The sequence below is a fragment of the Pseudopodoces humilis genome, chromosome 1, assembly GCF_049639895.1.
Source record: "Pseudopodoces humilis isolate 2021_Gansu_Grassland_sample_001 chromosome 1, ASM4963989v1, whole genome shotgun sequence".
NCBI lineage: Eukaryota > Metazoa > Chordata > Aves > Passeriformes > Paridae > Pseudopodoces > Pseudopodoces humilis.
Window position 1 is genome coordinate 135,969,550 of NC_142200.1, and position 20,590 is coordinate 135,990,139.

General features: G+C 37.0%; 1 protein-coding gene across 1 annotated transcript; it reads left to right on the forward strand.

The window, feature by feature from the left end:
- Positions 1-78: 78 nt before the first annotated feature.
- On the forward strand, positions 79-18,610 carry YME1L1 (YME1 like 1 ATPase). Its single transcript, XM_005518714.3, has 19 exons — positions 79-260; positions 1,781-1,912; positions 2,724-2,889; positions 3,793-3,891; positions 5,396-5,505; positions 6,519-6,669; positions 6,761-6,868; positions 7,668-7,750; positions 8,610-8,700; positions 9,492-9,644; positions 10,987-11,119; positions 11,605-11,667; positions 12,147-12,259; positions 12,709-12,864; positions 13,616-13,767; positions 14,693-14,819; positions 14,917-14,990; positions 15,631-15,717; positions 16,863-18,610. The coding sequence occupies exons 1-19, from the start codon at positions 231-233 to the stop codon at positions 17,004-17,006; spliced, it is 2,172 nt and encodes a 723-aa protein (XP_005518771.1). The 5' UTR covers positions 79-230; the 3' UTR covers positions 17,007-18,610.
- The last annotated feature ends 1,980 nt before the right edge of the window (positions 18,611-20,590 follow it).

Sequence of the window (20,590 nt, forward strand, 5' to 3'; positions counted from 1 at the left end):
TCGGCCTCGGGGCGGCGGCCGCGTGGGGGGGCGGCGGCGGCCCGGAAGCTCTTTGGGCTCCCGCCGCTTCCGGGGCGGCTCGGCCCGGTCGGCGCGGCCGCGGGGCGGACATTTCCCGGAGCGGAGCCGCGGGGCCTCCTCAGCCGCCGGCGGCCACAGCAGGCGGGCTCCTGCGGCTGGCCTGGGAGGCGGAAGAGACGCCTGCGGCCGCCGCCGGTCCCGCCGGGAGGATGTTTTCCTTTTCTACCGTGCAGCCCCAGGTGAGGGGCTGGCGGGGCGCTCCGGCCCGGTGCGCTGCGCGGTTCGCCGCGCCCCGGGCCCGCTCTCCGGCGGGGGCTCGTTCCCCGTCCGGGCGGAGGCGCTCGGAGGGCCCGGGGGTTGCGGCAGGAGGAACCGAGTTCCTGCCTGCCACGTTCCCGGGGCTTTGGGCGTCAGCGGGGCCGCAACGGGGAGAGGAGCGGGTGGGGGCTACGGCGGTGTAGGGTCCGCATAGGGGAAAAGGATACGTAAATGGGGGAGAGAGGAAGGGACTGTAAAAGCTTGGAAAGAGTAAAAGCGTTCTGAAACGACGAAATAACCTTAGATGGCGCATTTTAGTGTCTGTTTTTGTAGCAGAAGGAAGGGGTGGTGACGTGTGTTACTACAGTTAAACTATGCTGTTAATTTTAACGGGTTATTGTGAAAGCCAAAAGGAAATGGCTTAGAAGGGTTAGTGGAGGGAAAACCGTCGGTGATTTGTTTCACAGAACAGTCCGAATGCAATCGGGAAGGCATCGTTAGTTAGACAATGAGTCTGGTGGGATTGGTGAGTTTTATGGGTTTTGATCTGAACCAGTGGTTTTTGTTTTATTTTTAAGCTTATTATTACTGTGTTATAGTCTGATTCTAGAATGGGATTTGATTGTTCTTTCCACATGGGGAAATGTGTTTAAAGCTTCAACCAGAGTAGTGAAATGGAACAATTTTTAAGTTTCTAGTAACATGTCATTTCACCAGAGCGAGAAATACAGTTGGAAAGTTTGGTTAGTGGTTGGGATGTTTGCTTTCACCTCTAGAAGCTTTATGGTTTTACCACAAGCTCTGAGTCTAGTTACAACTTTGGGCAATTAATTATGAGGCAGTTTTTATGTCCCACAGCATTTTCTCTTTTGATCTTCTGTCTAGTCAACACAAAGGTGGTAGTCGTCCTTGCAGAAGGATGTTCATAGGCATGCCCAATTATGCTTCAATCAGGGATCATTCCAGCAGCCAAGGTTTTGTCCCAGCTCCTTCCTAGTGACGTGTACTGAGTGGGGAGGTTTGGAAATGCTGGGGTTATTTATCCCATATGTTCACAAGAGATGTAGTCATGTGTTAAGAGGAGGAGCCCTGCTACGTGGTGCACCTGGGCTTTTGTATTGGTTCATGAGGTGGAATGAATGCTGCTGAACTGCAGATTTGACTGTGTGCTTTCATTTTGATCCTTAAACTGAAAGTGTGATCCCAAGGGAAAAACGTAAAGGCAACGTTTAGAAATAGCTTATAATAACGGAAGAAAAAGTATAGATAATTCGAGTTATGGAAGTATTGCTTTAGAGATCTGTCATACATGCTTAGACTTTCTCTTTTTTCCCTTTAAAGAAGGTATCAGCTAACACTGGTTTTGAAGATCTTACAGTTTATAATGAAGTCCTCAGTTAAAAAGCAGTGAACAAGATATGCAATTATAAGTTAGAGTTTGGAGCAGAAGTATGTTTAATTAGTTTAAACAAGCTTAAGTCTTTATCTAATTTTTTTCCAGGCTACTGTTCCTCTGAGTCACCTTATCAATGCCTTTCATTCACCAAAAAGCTCCACAACTTCTGCCAGCAAAGCATCCATACAGCCTGTCCAGAGGGACACCTCTCCAGAGCATGATCCTCAGAAGAGTGAGGTACAAAAAACCTTTTGAAAAAGTGATGGTTTAACTGATGTTAAATCTGAATAATACCAGTTTAAGTGGGTGTAATATATGTCTGGTCTATAAAATAATATAATGTGACTAAACAAAACAGGGTGTTAACATATAGAGTGTATCTTTGTGGCAGAACTGCAGTCAATCAAAGTATTTTGCCAGTAAGGATTCTACAAAAAGACAGTATTTAATTTAGAAAAAGGAGCTGGTACTTGTCTCAGTAGTACTTTGCAAATGAGAAAGATATTTGTTTTCATTTCCAATTTAATGGTTCTTTCTGTAAAAGCAGCAGTAAGTTTTCTGTTAATAGACCCTATATTTTCATTCTGAGTTCTAGCAAAGTTTGTTTCATTATTACTTGTGAGAAAATGGACACTGTAACTTAAGGTGTGTTGAAGGTTTTGAGAGATTAAATGGCATATTTTCATGTTTGGTTTTATTTTTCTGTTAAAATAGCTTTCATTATCATTGGGTATTTCTTGCTTTTGACATTGAAAATTAAAACAGAGTGCCAAGTAGTATTAGATATTACCACTTCTCTTTCAACTAATTTCTTACAACCAAGCACTTTTTTTGTGAGGAAAAACATGGAATCCCTCAGTAACTGCAGAACTGTGGAAAATAGCATGGGTTGTCCAGCTCACCACTGTGTTGTAATTCTGTTCTTGGGTTTTTGTGGTTTTTTTTGGTTTGGTTAGTTTTTTTTCTTCAGTCTATATTTGCTTCTGCTGCTAGTGCTTTTCCTCAGGTAATCTTACGTGAATTTTGAACATTTATTTCTATTTTTCAGTCTGTATTTAAAAATCTAAGAGATCTGGGATTGTCTGATTTGAAAGCTAACCAGTTCAGAGAGTTGGTGAACAGGCTACTTCCTGGCTTCTGTACAGAAAGCAAAGTCTCCTCACAGTGGCACACGTCGTACGTCTCGGCTCAGTCCTTCTTTGAAAATAAGCATGGTATGTTTGAGTGAAGTGTTTATGAGAGTTGGTGGAAGTTAAGTTATAAAGGTGAATAGAGTTATTCTTTAGTTTAATCTCTTGTGCTGTCAATACTTTGTAATTAAACATATTTAATACAAATAGCATTAATCTATTTTTTATTGTATATAGCTTGTCTCTGTAAACTTGGGAAATTTAGAAAATTCAACAAATCATTCCTTCAGATTTCAAGTTAATTGCTGTTAAACTTTTCTGAACTCAGCTGTAGTACAAGGCACTTCACTTAATGATGAGCCTGAGCTGTGACTTCTCCCACCAGTTTGTTTCACCAAGACATTAGATTTTGCTAATCTACTTATGTCACAGACATCTCCATTTTATATTTTTATCAATTTTTTGCTTGAAGCAATGTTATGAAAAGATATTAATTAGAAAGGAATTCAAGGTGGCAGACTGTTAACACTCCATGTAGAGTATTTAATTGCTGAAATAAACAAGAGTAGTTCTTTGCAGGTGAAGATATTTTGTTGGAATTAGTCTAAAATGAAGGAAGTAAGAACATTGCAGATGCTTAATAATGTATTAGAAAAGGAAGTATATAGCTGGCATTTGAGATACTGCCTATATAGTACTGCAGTAGAGAGGAGTGTTAAGAATAATACTGCAGGGCTGCTGTTAGAGAAAAAATATTAAACTGCCAAAAAAATATCTCAGTGACCATTGCCTGAAAGCAAACAAATACTTGGAAATGCTTCAAAGTTTTGATAATGTTCTGGTAATTTCTTTCATTAAAGATATCTGGAGTACTGTAGTAAAATAGAATTAATATTTAAAAAACTAAAAAGACAAACTGTTCAAGAAGTAATGTTGAGTTGCCATTTAAAATAGGGTGTATTTTTACTTTGTTGTATCTTTTTGCAGGTTTTGTGGATGTTTTCAGTGCTTTACGCTCATCTTGTTTGTACAGGCAACATCCTAATCCCCTCCAAAATTTCTGTTCAGATGTTCGGTGTTGGCCAGGTATAAAGCACTAAACTACACTGGTTTTAATCTGTGTAGAATTTGTCTAGTCTGGAAAAGTATTTTTGCATTTGTTGTAGAGGCGTCACTCAGGAAATAACAGTAAGCTTCCAGGAGGAACTTACATTGATATTAACACTTTAAATCATGAAGTTATCTTTGTACTTGAGTAGTGTGATTCTAGAATTTAGTAAGCACCATGTTGTTCTAAGATGTCAGTATTTGTGGATCATAAACTTGAAAGACCACAGACAAACTGACTATTTTTAAATCAATAAGTATGTTGAATTAAATATGTTGAATTCAGTACTCATCCAGTTGAATTTTCTGAGGGGTTTGGTGACCAGCAGCATTAGTGAAAACATAATCAACAGTTCAGGAAGTTCAGGTATTGTCCTAAATTCAGTTCTTCTGTTGCTACTTCTAGATATATCTAGAGGTTTTGTATCCTGTAGTGAAGTGCTGACAACATGGAGATAGCCCAGTGATGGGTCACAAGAAAGGGTGCAGATTTTTAAGCATTTTATATGGGGAGGAAGCTGAAGGATCTGAGGTTTTAGTTAGCAGAATAAAAAGCAAGAAGTGATCCAGCTGCTATTGGAGCCATATCAGTTACCCTTCTCACATACACCTCAAAGAAGAGGCAACAATCACATGTAAAAGCAAATTAAAACCTGTTTGAAAATTTTCACATTGAGAATGGCCAAGTTCTGAAACAGATTGTCTGGAGAAGTTTGGTTATCTTAGTCCTTGGAGATTTTCAAAACTGAGCTGAACAAGGTCCAGAACTACCTGATTAAATGTTAGACCTTTCTTGAGCAGGGCTCAAGGGTCAGCTGCAGAAGTTCTTTTTATCCAGTACTGTTCTAGAATAAAAAAGAAAAAAGCTTAAGAAAAAAGCTTAGTGAAACTGATCTAATTGACTGGCATTGATGTTTATTTTAAAACACAGTAGTGAAATGAGAAAAATATTCTTTGCTTGTGGTAAAATGTCCATCACAAGGTTTCTGATGTGGTAGGAGATGACGTTAGAGTGCCATAAGCTCGCTGTGATTAAATGGTCTCATTTCTTTCGTCACTTCCAAAGTTAACAGCACACTGAAGCCATTACAGATTTCCTCAGGGCACCTGATCAGCAGAGCTCACAAGGCATTATTCCCATCTTGCTGGATTTGCTTCTGAATGTTTCATGTTTGTCAGCCTGCCTGAATTTAATTGCCTGAATGTCTCCTCTTCCCTGAGTAGGCCAATTAGATATAATTTACAACATGAACCCTGATTATTTTAACATGAAATTTTAAGTGAAACAGAAGTTTGCTTGCAAGGGCAGACTACAAATAGGGTTTGTGATCACATAACTATCCATTTACAGTACGGTGGATATGTTGGGAAGATTATATTCCATATTCTTTCATATAATAGTTTCTGAATTTTCTTAAGACCTTTTTTTTGTAGTGGTAATAATGATTAGGTTTTAATTTCTGTTTATTCTTACTATGTAAAGTTTACATACAGACACGGAACTTTAAGACTCTGAGATCAAGAGCAAGACGTCTGCAGTCAACATCTGATCAATTCACAGAAACAAAAAGTTCACTTTCTTCAATTTTGAAGGTAAATATGAGTAACATGAAGTTGTTTTGGGCTTACTCAAGCCATCTCTTTCTCTTGAACAAACCTTCAAAATGTTCGTGTTTTCTCTCACTAGTATGAAAAAACTTCTTAATTGTAAAACTTGAGCTAATGGCAATGTATTGTTTTTTCTTACCAATGCATATATTTGCTTCACATATCCCCAATACTGAGATTATTTGAATTTTTAGGAGAACGGTTTCAGCATATAACTATGATTTTAACTCTAGAAATTAAACTCTTCATATTCTGTTTCTAAAACAGAATATAAACTAAAAATAGCTTCAAGTCAAAGGATTTATTTCTTTAAGCAGAAATACAGTTAGTTTAACATACAAGAATGTGTGCTTTCAAGTCAGCAGATAATTATTGAAAGCACTAACGAAACCAAGTTAACCTGGGTACTCTTTGCTTCTAATTGGTTGTACAGAAGTCAGGCTAATTAAGGTTTTTCATTTTACTATGTGTGTAAATTGTTTTTGAACTCTTCGCTTCTTGTAGCCATATGTGGTTTATTCCATCTGTGGACTAGGTGTACTGTGGATGAAGATAAACCAGAGCTAGCTCCATGCCGTGCTGCTCTGAAATTTGACAGGGCATATGAGATGTATTTGCTTAAGTTCCATCAAAACAATACTTGCAAAGATACTTTGCAGTTGGAAATAAAGCAAGAAGCTTAAGCTAAAAAGTCCCACTGAATCCAGTGAACAAAGCTGGTTGTGTACAGATCTGTCTTAGGCTGCATTTTCAGTTTGGAACTGGGATCCAGGAGGGCTCCAAAACTGATTTGCTCAGCAAAAATGGGAATGCCTGTGCTCAAACCATGGGGATTCCACACTTGAACTACTGGCCTGTACCTTCTAACCACCCCAACAGCACGTGAATTACATGCTGTTGTAATTTTATTTTTTCCTCTCACCCATGTTAGCCAGATGATAAGTTAAGTGTTTATGAAAGCTTGATGTATACTAACACTGCTTTGGAAAATATTGCAGGGTTTTATCCTGAGAAGGCGACGAATTGATGTTGAAAACTTAGACACACTAATGAAAACAAAAAACATCCCAGAGGCACACCAGGATGCTTTTAAAACTGGTTTTGCAGAAGGCTTTTTGAAAGCACAGGTATTCCTCCAAAAAACACTTGGTAAGTTGTTTTAATTTACATATCTTATCTTTGCAATCAGAAAGAAGTTTATTTTAGCCCGTATTAAATATGTTTTTATTTTCTTTTACAGATTCCTTAAGAAGATCACGTTTGCTTTCTTTCTTTCTCTTCGTTCTTTGCTTTTATCTTGCTATATATTCGTCATTTTTACCTGGGAAAGGTTCCTTTTCTGATGCTGGTTAGTTAATTTTTGTTTTCCACAGTTTCACTTGTGTTGTTTCTTCCAGCAGGTTTAGCATAAATTAAATATATTTTGACATGATGATTTGGTTTTATTAGTACATTGAAAAGTTATTCTAAGAGTTATTTACTGCTTCTGGCTACAGCCTTTCAGATGATAGTGTGACAAAACGTTTATGAAGACAAAAATGTTCTGTATCAGTATAATTACTTTATTTCTCTTGGTTAAGCAGTTGCATGGAACCAGAGAAGTCAGGCTGGTCACCAGTTATGTATTGGACTTTCAGTTTAGATGATGTGTCTAGATCAGCTGTAGGCAAGGTGGTTTGAATTTTCAATCTGTAATCACAGCCTAGTTTATAGCAACTAGGAGCTTGCGTTGTTACATTGCCATCTTGAGAAATCTCTTGGAAACAGTGGAACAATCAAAAGGCTGAGCTCATGTAACTGGAAACATTCAAATTGATGCTTAGTTATCACCTAGGTCTCAAAGTTAGGATATGTATAGAAATATTGAGGGAGAAGTTCTGTCTTTGTGTACATGCTTCTGGATGAAGAGCTTTCTGTACTACATGACTAAAATGCATATCACTGAATTAATTGCAAATATTTTCAAGATTATTTTTGAAACATAAATTTTATTCCTGCTGGACACTTGTAAATGAACACATGCCCTGTCAAAAGGGCAGGTGTAAGGTCAGTGTCTTTCCTGCATGCATTCAGGTGCAGCACTCAGTCTTGTAATGAAATGACATTGTATGTAAATTTGTTGTTCATCATCTGCTGTTTGCTCTTAGTACGCTTTCGAACATCAAGTATCTTTGATGCAGCAGTTGATCCAATCCAGTTGAAAAATGTCACCTTCGAACATGTTAAAGGGGTAAGATCAAAAGTAAAATATGTGCGAGTTCTTTTTTTAAGTAATCGTTATGAGTCTGTCTGATGTTTAACTAATCATTCGGAATGTCTTGCTCTGTTCAAGAAATATCTTTGTATGAACTGAAGCCTTGTATGCATTGGCCACTCCAAGAAGAAGGAAGGTTTTAACCACTCTTTTTCTACTTTGTTTTTGTGGCATTTAATACCTTACAAAAGATGCACTCTCCACATCTTGAATAACATTTTTAAGACTAGAATAATAAATGGCAGGCCATAAATATCAGTGTTTATCTACCTTTTGCAGAAGTTAATTAGTATAAGAAGATAATGCCATTTGTTCCTTTCTCTCTTAGTACCATCTCTTTCAGGCAGTGTTACTGGGACAGGACATATGGAGATTCCCAGAAAGAAGTGGGCATTTCACTTCTTACGGGATGCCTCTAGTTTTTCTGTTCAATTCTTCTTTGACTGTTAGTGGTAGTGGCAAATGGAGGATGTCCCCCTTTCCTTCCCCTTGGACAAATAGAATTAATCTCTTTGTAATTAATGAGACTAATACCTTAATGTAGAATTTTTGATTTTGTATTTATTTCTTTGGGCAGATCTGGTCTTGAACTATTTGGTTGTTACTTCACTGTCACTAAGTTTACTGTTTACTTAGACCCGCAAACAGTTTTAGGATAGGTTGAATTAAATATTGGTATCCACACAAATTCTGTGGTACACTTCAATATTTTTCTGTTTGTATTTTTGATCAATACAAAATTAAGGGCTTAATCTCTAGTGCAAAACTTATGTACAAAAACATGCGCTATTTTATAAATGCTTAGTTATATTTGTGGCATGTTTTTCATGTACAGGTTGAAGAAGCTAAGCAGGAATTGCAAGAAGTTGTAGAATTTCTGAAAAACCCTCACAAATTTACTGTATTAGGAGGTAAACTTCCAAAAGGTAAGAATCATTGTTCAGCAGAAGTGAAAAACCTGTGTAGCCATGGCTGTGAGGCTTGTTCTGTACAGAGTGACTACAGCCTAGTTTCTTACTGTTTCTTCATGTGTTGTGCAAATGAAAATTTTGGGGTTAGACAAAATTTACTGTGCCTTCAGTTACTGAGCTAATAAACAGTAGTACTTTGCCCTGTAAAGCAGGGGGTTTATTAACTGAACTCTTGAAAGGGCTTTATTTCTTCCTTATGGCTTTTAGCACCTTGAATGCTTCCTAACTGCTTTAGGTAGCTCAGAAACAAATGTTTTCATGTAAAAGGATGATTAAGATCATAGTGGAAATCCATGTGAATCTGAAATGTGTAGACCTGAGAAATCTGTTTACTGTTAGTGTTCTGCACTGTTTAAAGACAGTTACTTGGAAGGATTTAATTTAAAAATGAAAGATTCCACAGAAACAGCCAGGAAGATGTCAGTTTGAAGCAAACACTATTAGGGATTCAGCTTCAAAACTCAACAGTGAATCTGCAGAATACTTGAGGCTTCTGTTTTGATGGTCTTACAAGTCCTTGTTGTTGTTTAAATATGGATCAAATTTTATCTAGATTTGTTGCAAGGAAGCTACTTCAGACTGGCAGTAATGAGCAGTACCTGAAATGAGATCTTAACAGCTTTTTGGAGCCAAGTGTACATTATTTCTTTTAATGCGTGGAAGAAACTACTCATATAAGATGACTGCGTGGATGTGGTGGTTTTGTTGGGGTTTTTTTTTGTTTGTTTGTTTGTTTTGTTTTTTAGGCATTTTGTTAGTTGGACCACCTGGTACTGGCAAGACACTTCTTGCACGGGCTGTGGCTGGTGAAGCTGATGTTCCATTTTATTACGCGTCCGGGTCAGAGTTTGATGAGATGTTTGTTGGTGTGGGAGCCAGTCGCATCCGAAGCCTGTTCAGTAAGTTAAATATTCATGGGTTTGAAATCTTTTCACATGCAAGAATAAGTATTCAGTGTTATTTACATGGCTTGATTAGTTACAATTCTGGTTACTGGAAAGCAGTAGTGTATAAGGCTAATGAATAAAGCTTTAGTTGTGTTGGTAAATGTCACAATTCTGTGAGCATCAGTTAACTGTAGAATCTTCCTAACCATCACATGAAATTATAGCTAAACTTATAACTGATTTTACAATGGTCCCAGAGAGAAGTAGTAATTTGAGATGTAATGTTCTATAAACTAAATTGAATACTTGAAGTTGTAACTTTTTTAGTCATACATAAATTGTTGTAAATTTGAATTGTAAATTTCAGATAAAAAAATTGTTAACCTTTTTAATTACTGCCCTCATATTTAATTTTTTTTTTTTTTTTACTCTGAATTAAAGCTTTGTGGTGTTGTGGCATGGTAATAAGCTGAGATTTCGTGTCTCAGACCCATCAACAGGCTCAGAGTAAAGAGCATGATAACAAAACTTTCAAAACTAATGCTTAGATTTATAACTTTCACAAAAGATACTTCCTGTTTTAAGTGTGGAAATATTACTGGGGATGAGAAAATCCAGTTCCCCTCTTAAATGGAAGATTGGTAGAGTCAAATATATACAATGTATGAAGTAGTTTGCATTTGTAGAAAAAAATGTGACTTCACATGGATGTGATGCAAAATATGATACATGTAGTACCTTAAAAATGCATTTCCTTCTGTTGACTGCAGAAGTGTAGATGCCTGACTTGTACATCAATATTATTACATATATGTTAATAATGTTACAGATACACATGGGGGGTGAGATGAATTGCATCCTGGTATGCATGTACTAATTGATGGTCTTCACTTTTATTAATGTGTTTTTGTTTTGTGATTTAATGCCTGTAAACTTGAGTGTGAACCCTTCGCTGTAAAATAACAAGTTCTGTTAAAGGAAGTTAGTGTTGAGACCTGTCACATTTCATACTGTTTTTATTTAATAGGCAAATATTCTCTATCCAAGCCTATAAAATAAACTCTCGTAGGAAGCTCATACAAAATATGACAATTTTGTAGTTTATTTTATTAGTGATTTCTTGTAGCATGACAAAAATAAGCTGTTGAGGAGATACACTTTTGAAATGGCGAGATAAAGAGAATCAAGATTCTATTTTCCTTTTTTTAGGCTAAAAGCAAGACCCTTTTGGTGATGTCTAATAGAACACTTGATATTCCAAGAATAAGAGAAACAGTAGAATCCTAAACTATCTGATACACTGTCTGTTCCTTTGTGTGGTTCAGGGCTCCTTCTGCTATTTTTCTTTTGTCAGGGGAAGCAAAAGCAAATGCACCTTGTGTTATTTTCATTGATGAATTGGACTCTGTTGGTGGGAAGAGAATTGAATCTCCAATGCACCCGTATTCAAGACAGACCATTAATCAGCTCCTTGCTGAAATGGATGGGTAAATATATGGATTCTGAGGGCACAGGAGGTGCTTGACTAATTAGTATTTTGGATATGTGGGTGAATGTTTTCTTCCTGACACCTCTGAAGTTTTGTGTAATTTTTTGTAATGCTTTTTAGGATATATATTTAACATGCTTTTATGGCTATTTTCTAGTACTGCCAACAGTAACGTTAATGGACTTATTGTAAAGAATATAGAAGCTTTTGAGTTGTATTTGCACAATAGCTGCTGTTTATTTTAAATAATTTCTCATTTTTTTTAGCCTGTTTAGTTTAATATATCTATAGGAAGAATCTCAACACTGAGATTAGACCATGTTTTTAACCGGTTGTTGGGTTAAACATGGTCATTTTTGGATCCCATGTTGTTGTGTGAAAGCATGTTTTTGACTGGCAAATGAGGTCAGTAGCAGTAGTTACTGACAAAATTATAAATTCTGTGTCCAGAAAAAAAAAATTCACACCTTTTTTTCCACACAGCTTTAAACCAAATGAAGGTGTTGTTATTATTGGTGCAACAAACTTCCCTGAAGCATTAGACAAGTGAGTATAATGCACTGCTTGTTTTACAGACCATGTAGTAAAAAAACCCCTGCAACAAATCCAAAGTTGCTTGTGATAATCTTCAAGTATTAGAGTGTCGTAGCTGGAGTTTTACAGGTTAAAAAGGATGTGTATTGACCAGTTTTTGGGCATTTAATAGGTTGCAGAGTTAAATACTGAGAAATAATTAATATGTTTCTAAGCATTTGAAATTTCTGTAAAGTTTTCAGCTAAATTGATAAGCTGCTTTCCTTGTTCACAATGCAAAATTTTTAAATGCGTAAAACTCTTTAAAATGAGTTGTCAAGAAATATCTTTCATCTTTTTACAAGCAGATAAGAAAAATATATTCTTTGTATATGTGCATGAGGCATAATCTATATACGTATTTTTAGCAATGGATTTTTGTTCTTTGATATACCTTAGTGAGTTTACTGCAGCATTTTTAAGCCAATGTACTAAACTGTCATTTCCTTTAGTGCTCTAATACGTCCTGGTCGCTTTGATATGCAAGTCACTGTTCCCAAGCCCGATGTAAGAGGTCGCACAGAAATTCTGAAGTGGTACCTTAATAAAATCAAATATGACCCATGTAAGTAAATGTTTTACTATAGTATCTTTTTATGTAACAGTTTTTATATGAGGGATATATATATATATATATATATATATATATATATATATAGTATGAGGGATCAGCCCTCTCATATTTGTCCTGTAGTCCATTGGGAACTGTGGCTTTACTGCATCAATAAAGAACACAAAAATTGTCTTATATGTATTATTTCTCTCTAGTCTCTTAGAGACATAGTGTCTTGAAAATTAGAGACTATGTCTCTAGAGACATAGTGTCTTGAAAATTAGGCTTAATTTCTTCTAAAACTGGTTTATTTTGTTTATTTTATTTGTGGGGTTTTTTTGGTTGTTGTTTTGTTTAATGCATAATTTTTAATAGAATATGATTAGTTTAAAATTTCAGGAGCAATATGGACTCTAATAAACCAAATAGTTTTGTTTTGTTTGCTTTTTCTTCCCCTGCAGCTGTTGATCCAGAAATAATTGCACGAGGCACAGTAGGATTTTCTGGAGCAGAGCTTGAAAATCTTGTAAATCAAGCTGCCTTAAAGGCAGCTGTTGATGGAAAAGATATGGTAACCATGAAAGAACTAGAATTCTCCAAGGACAAAATTCTAATGGGTAGGATTTTATACAAAAGACATACATGTATATTACAAAACACAGAGCTTTTCTTGTACAATGAAGACTTTTACAGGGAAATAGAGAAGTATTTGTGGTGTTATTTTTTGGTTTGTTGTACTGTTGTACTTTTTTTTGTTTGTTGGTTTGTTTTTTTGTTTGGTTTGGTTTTTTTATCGTGGGGGTGGGCGATTTTTTTGTTCGTTTGGATTTTTTTTAACAAATAAAGTTTCCTATTAGTTATTTCTGAATAGAAACATTTTTGACCAGAGAGTGTGTAAAATCTACTGTGGAATACATTCTTTAAAATTTCATACCATTTTTAAAGTTAAAAATGCTACTTGTCATATTTCATTCTGGAGGGAGACACAGGTTTGATTTTTTTATCCTTTCCCTACTTAAGACCAGAAACCTGGAACTTCTGTTTAACTTCTCATGTGGCAGCACAAATCTTAAACATCTTAGACATAACCACTATAAGTCTGGTCTGTTCATGCTTGAGAGAAGAAATGGAATTTTCTCAGATACTTAGACTGCATTTTAAATGTATTACTTTAAAAGCAGCTTGTCTGTAGAATATGTTTGGGTCCATTTTTAGGCATTAAAATCTGACTGGTAAACATTTTGCACTTAAGCGTTAGTTCCCTTTGATCATATGCTGTTCCTCAGCTGCTTTGTGTTTTGTTTGAGTATGTGTGGATTGTGGTGGCCAGCTGTACAGAAAGGTTAATTTAATGTTCCTCTGTTTAAGGACCTGAGCGTAGAAGCGTAGAAATTGATGAGAAGAACAAAACCATCACAGCATACCATGAGTCTGGACATGCAATCATTGCTTATTACACCAAGGATGCCATGCCGATCAACAAAGCCACGATCATGACACGAGGAACAACACTGGGACATGTGAGTGTTTCTTCATCCAGCTTTTTTAGTGTTTTTAAATTGTATTTAGTTTATTTGTATTTATTTATTTAGTTTTATTTTTATGTTGGTTTGGTGGTGTAGAGGAATTTGTAAGGATGCTATTTGCTGTGATTATGTTAATAAATACTGTAGTCTGTTGAAATACTTAGTTATGAGCAATCTCTTGGAAAACCCAAGGTCATCTTTTCTGTGTGATAAAAAGCTTGCTTTCTTAATTTCGTAATAAATTATCGTGCACTAATATAACAGTTCACATGGGAAATATAAGTTTGGTTCTATTGAAATGTTGTGTGCAGTTGAAATAGCACCCAACAGCGAAATTTTGAAGAACATCTAAAGGACTAGCAAGTAGAAGCTAACTGTACTTCTAACACAGACATCCTTTATCAGGTTGTTCTTTGTCCAGTTTGGCTTTTTTAAACTTCATCAGTTACCTGCCTGGTTTTTTGCATAGATATCCATAAGTTTTTCTATTTTGCCTTTATCTACCATGCATTTGAACAGAAAAATATTTCTATTACGTCTCTTCCTGGTGAACATTTTCAAGTTTATGTGTTCAGTTAATGAAAACCATTGGTCTGAATCCTCTGGGCAAGTTGATTTGTACTCAGTCCAGATGTAAGAAATAAGGAGAAATTGATAGAATGGGTTGTTCTGTTTCTTCTGGCAGTAGATGCAAGTTGCTCACATTGATGGGGTGCTCAGGGTCTGAGGAGGCTCTTTCAGTGGTTCAACTGAGGGACCTCCAAGCAATCCTGATGAATGCATATACTAGAAGCAGGCCAGAGCATGCAAAGTGTTACATAAAATCTTTACCTGCTTGAGATATAAACTAGAATATTTGTGAGATTACTTCAGTACTTCTTCAGGTTTTGTTACGTGACCACAGTTCTGTACCTTACAGGTATCTTTGCTCCCAGAAAATGACAGATGGAGTGAAACTAGATCCCAGTTGCTTGCACAGATGGATGTCTGTATGGGAGGAAGAGTAGCAGAGGAGCTCATATTTGGAAGTGACCACATCACAACAGGTCGGCAGATTTGTAGTTAAGAGTTTTTGACCAAGGCTGTGGACTGGCATGTTTAATGTGGTTTCAGTAATATAACTTAGATCTGTTTGCTCTCTAGGTGCTTCCAGTGATTTTGATAATGCTACTAAAATTGCAAAACTGATGGTGACTCGATTTGGAATGAGTGAGAAGGTAGTATCATCAATCCTTTAATATTTATATGGAGCAAAACCAGGTTCTGTTCTGTAGCTAAAGCCTATTTGTCTGTCAGTGATCTCTGAGATTAGGGTAAGTAGTTTTCACAAAATGAGTAAGCCTTATGACCTGGTCTGCTACAGAGAGGTCAACTAGAAAACCTGTATATTTGGCAGTTTAAAAAATTACCTTGCAGGATTTTCACTTCAAAATTGCCTTGAAAATTAGTAATATCTTCAGGAAATAGTTGCAATAAAGCCAGACATTTTGCAATTGAGGATAATTCTGAATCTGGGTGGGCAAAGGGGGTAACAACAGCTAGTTTTCTAGACTTTCTTTAGAAGCTTCTGTAGTCGTGTTGATTGTCCATCAAGTGTTAGTAGTCTAGGCATTTTGTTTTGGTTTTTAAGTAAGAGGGCGCCTAATTAGGATCTGTACTGTGACCTATTGAAACAGAATTCTGCAGTAACTACATGGTTGATGAATAAGCTTCTTGTTTTGCTTCTGCCTAAAGCACTTCATTTGACTCATGATTTCGTTTGTATGCAGAAGCAATAGGTGCTGAAACTCGCAGAGAGTTTTATGTGTATGACTGCAACAGCAGTGGCAAGATAGAGATATTTTTGTTGTTGTTTAGCTTGGTGTTATGACCTACACTGATACGGGGAAAGTCAGCCCTGAAACCCAGTCCGCAATTGAACAGGAAGTGAGGACGCTTCTACGGGTAAGAGCCTCTCCCCCTCCACTCTCATACTTCTGACATGAATTGAACACCTGCTTGCTTGATTAATTCATTTAAGTAATGTGTACTGGTGAAAATACACAAATGGGTGGAAGTATTCCCAAGTATTTAATGTAGCTGCAACTTTGAATCTCTGCATATCAAAACTTGTTGGTGATTGTCATGCACAAGTAGTGTGAATCAAGTTGGTGGCATTGGGCTCTTTAATATACTTTTTAACACTTCTCTTATATTTGGTCAGGATTTGTATTTTTCCAATTCAATTCTCAGGAAAAGTATGGCTACAAATTGTTTTAGATTAGGTATGGATGTTTTATGTTACTTTCACATTTCATAACTCCCAAGACAGATAATTTTGTACAAAATCACAGGAATGGTAGTATCAGATCAAAGTGTTGCCTTCAGTATCCTGTTCCTCACAGTGATCAGTGTCAGATGCTTAGGAAAATTTGTAGCTTTTGATAATCACTGAACTTACTGATCACTGTTATGGTAATCTGACTGAGTTTGGTACAAGCAGGAGAATTACTTATAACATTTAAATGAGTAACACTTTTGCTGTAGTTGTTTTGGAACTCACTTGGCCTTGTGAGAGCTACCAGGGCAGAACTAAACATTACTAAGCTGGTAATGCTGGCAGTGTGCATCTGCTTGCAGCAACTGGTGACTTTCAGTAGCTGGTAGCTTTCAGCTTTCTAAAACTACATAGTATTTTGAGTTTTATAAATATTAAAAAATGCTAGTCTTTGAGGAACAATCTGTGAATGTTGTAGTTTTGCTCATAGTGCAAAAAAAATAATTGTTATAAAAATCAGGGAACTTTTAAATCTACTAAGTCTTTCCAAGTCATATGTAACAATATTAAGGTTTGTCTCAGAATTTTGTTTCTAGCCCTACTTGTGCAAAATACACAGGTGGCATAAAGTGTTTGGTTGTTTTTTATTCATTATGCCAGCTATACTTTAAAGCTTTATGAATTAGGGGCCGTGGTAGCTTTGAAATGTAAAGCACAACTTTAAATGTTTGTCTCAAGCTGAGTTTACCTGGAAGCAGTTTTTACAGTGGAATCTTGCTATTGTTTTTGTTGTAAAGTCTTAAAATCTCCTTATACCTGTTCTTCAAATTAGGACTCCTATGAGCGAGCAAAGAACATCCTGAAGACTCATGCAAAAGAACACAAGAATTTAGCAGAAGCTTTATTGAAATATGAGACTCTGGATGCCAAAGAAATCCAAATTGTTCTAGAGGGGAAAAAACTAGAAGTAAGATGATAACTTCTGGGATATGTAACTGATAATTTGAAGAATGTACATCTAGCAATGCAGTAGTCTTATGCAGCATAGCCTCTTTTTCTCTTCCTGATGTGTGTATGGCATTAATATTAATCTGTCTCTTGTGAGCTTCTGTTACTCATCTATTTGTTGTGTCTCACCAGAATAAGACACAAAATAAAGCAAGTTCCTCATGCTCTGCTCCTTATACTCTTCGCACAAGAAGTTTTTCAGAAGGTTAAATCTCAGGGTTGAATTCAGCATTTTGATTCAATCAAATGTGTTGAAGCTGAGAAGAAAAACATGCGGATACTCTGGTGTGTGTTGGCACAGGTTCCTGGGCCATGCTGCTATCACATTTGAAGTGATACCCCACAATATGTGCACTGGAACATATTTGACAGACTGAGATGTAAAGCAGTAGTATGTTGTGTAGCTATTGCTCATACTCTGAGGTTAGAGACCACTATTAAAGACTTCTTATTTAGAAATGAAACAAAACATCTCAAAGAATGAACAAGCTACATTGTGTGAGCATCATGCTAGACAAAAATGTTAGTGGTCATGTTTCCAGTACTCTTGGGGTTAAAATACATGCATGTATGGCTGGGTGAGAAATTTTATTGCAAAAACAACAGGCTAAATGTTTCTAAGCCTCTTTGGACCATGTTTTGGGCAGAGCCATAGCAGGGATAAGAGAAATACCTGTGACCTCTGATGTGCTGCTGACAAGTTTCTTAAAATTTTTATTACTGCAGTAGACAGGCGACAGTGCTTTGATGACAGTGCTTTTACACTGCTGGAGATTCTGCAGAACTAGTTTCTGTTAATACTGTGTATGGGCGTTCGATAATCTAAAAGGTAATCTCTTTGAAGAGGACAACATTGCTCAGTGAAGAGTAATTCAGAAAATGTTTGAAGCATGTGTTGTTTCAAATAACATTCCCAGTTCTGTTCTATGGTAGAAGTAGGGAAATAAAACTTTTTCTTTCAACCCTTACAGAAATCTCAGGAAATTCTAAGAAAATACAAAAAAGGTTTTGAAAACGAGCAGTTTCCAATCAAGTGGAAGTGATGGCAAGCAATTATATGCTAGTATTCCTCTGATCTCATTGAGCTGTTTTTTAGGAATAACACATCTTGGTCATAATTCTTCTGCACAATCATTCACAGCGTTGTGGTATTACAAGCTTCTGATGCAGAGAGGCATGTATTAACATGTTAATGTTGAGGGTTACCATACATTAAAATAGTTGGGCTGGTGCCAATAAATGTGAATGGATACCTGAAACTAAAAGTAACAGTACTTTAGAGTTTTCTGAGTGTAATGCTTGATTATAACCTAGTTTTTTTTAGTAGGAGCACATTTGGTTTATTTTTTTTTTCCCTTTCAAAACAAGATCAACTTCTTGCCTGTTTTTGTCAGCTTACTATAGTGGCATCCCACTCAGTGTGGGAGAACTTCCAAATGTTATAAAACAGTATAGGAAATATCTAGGCTGACTAGTTACAGTTGTATTTCAGAAATATGCCAACAGAAACAGAAATATACTGCATATTTGGCATCTGTTTTTGGAGTAATAAAGGTTAATTTTAATTATGCACATTGGTTTTCTTCTTACTCACTGTAAAGTGATATAAAATGTAATACCAAGTTCCCTAGAATGTAAATTGAGATGTATAAAACATTTAAAATTGTAAATAAATTCAAGAATTATGGCAAAATTGCACTCTCTCTAAGTAAGATTTCTAGGGAATGTTCTCCCTAGAAATTCACACATTTTTTCAATTGCTGCTTCAGTAGTGGGATATGAAAGTAATCTTTTCCAGCTAAATAGTGTGAATTTGCATTTAGAAAGAGAAGCAAAAAACCATTTTCTTGTTTGAAGTTACTAAAATCTGTATTGAATTATCTTGTTTGGGAGGGTAAGTCCTTGAATTCCAGCTACTCTACTTATTCAGAAACTTCTTGCTACATGCATAGGATAGTGTCAAAACGGAAAAAAAAATAGTGATGTATCATTGAGTCATGAAAGATTATTACAAGATTAGCCATAAAGTTGTAAAGGCTGTCTTTGCTTTCTGGTCAATTTAGTAACACAAGTGTTACTGAAGAGTTTATTGTCACTCCTAGTTGGTTTTGTGTGTGTAACGTGAGGTTTCCAAGAAACTTGCTTGTTGAGGCATTGGATTTGATCACTGATGCTCTTGGGAGCACCTAGGAGCTGAAAGGTCTCCTTTCAAAATTATTGGGCAGAGATAGAAGAGCACTGGATTGGGCTTGTGTGGCAGGGTTTTTGTAGTGAGGAGGCTACATGGGTGGCAACTGGGAGAAGATGCCAGAAGCTTCTCTATATCTAATAGAGACAGACGCCTCTAGGAGAACCTGCTCCTGTCCAAGGCTGAGCCAATCAGCCCCAGTGGTAAAGCCTCTGAGACAACACATGTAATGAAGGGGAAGAAGCTCTGCCCTAAGAGCAGCTGCAGCCAGAGGAGTGAGTATGTGGGAGAAACAGTTCTGCAGACACCAAGGTCAGTGAAGGAGATGTAGCAGGGTTAGAGCGGGAGGAAGGAGTGGCAGAGACAACCTGTGATGAACTGACCACAACCCCAATTCCTGTCCCACCCCCACCCTGCTCTTACCACTTGAGGGGGAGGAGGTAAAGAAAAGTGGAAGTGAAGTTGAAAACAAAGAAAAGGGGTAGCGGAAGAGGTGGTAGTAAGATTTGGTTTTATTTCTGATTTGGTTGGCATAAAACTCATTTTACCCACTCAAAACTGTTTTGCCCATGATGTTAAGTGGTGAGTGATCTCTCCCTGCCTTCATCTCAACCCACAGGCCTTTAGCCATGATTTTCCTGTCCAGCTAAGGAGGGGAGTGGCTTTGGTGGGCTCCTGGTGGCCAGCCAGGGTCAATGCATCACAACCACAAAAGCAGCTTCCAGAAATCAGTCAAAAGGGTGAGAAGAATAACCTCAGTTCCCTTTAAATACTAACAGCCACCTGCTGTTGAAAATGGGGCAGAGCTAAGTACTTAGATAGACTGTTTGCATTTTAAATACCTCTAGTCACAAGCAGGATGGCACATAAAAATAAGAAATTCAGACTTGGACATAATTCTGAATTTTTTGTATTCCTGAGGCTGGCATGCCAGAATTCTACTAGCAAGCTTAATACAAAGCAAATGCAAACTTCCAGTGAAAGTCATGGCCTGCTCCTTCTGGCTCCTTCCTACTCTGTGATGACCTCAGTCAGCTGAAATGTCAGTAGAGTTTTCTAAATCTTAATCCTTTAAACTGGCTGTGAAGTTAGAAAAATCAAGCCATTCCTAGCTTTCTGCTCTATTGATTGGAAACTTTGGCTAGAAGCAAGGAGAGCTATTTTTGCTTCTAAAACATGGCCAAACACCACAATGAGAGGTGAGAGTATATGCTTCAAATAGGCTGCTCACTCTGCTTTCTTCAGATTTCCATTTTTCCAATCCCATGACTCACGTGTTTATTAAGAGGCCTTTCTCTGCCATTGGCCAGTGTGAGAGCATTGTCTGCTCCTTCCACAGCATCATCAGTGCAAAAATGGCTGCA

Coding starts and splice junctions, on each gene's coding strand:
- YME1L1 (XM_005518714.3), top strand. CDS start 231: ATGTTTTCCTTTTCTACCGTGCAGCCCCAG. Junction 5,506..6,518: donor CACTTTCTTCAATTTTGAAG/GTAAATATGAGT, acceptor AAAATATTGCAG/GGTTTTATCCTGAGAAGGCG. Junction 13,768..14,692: donor GAGGAACAACACTGGGACAT/GTGAGTGTTTCT, acceptor TGTACCTTACAG/GTATCTTTGCTCCCAGAAAA.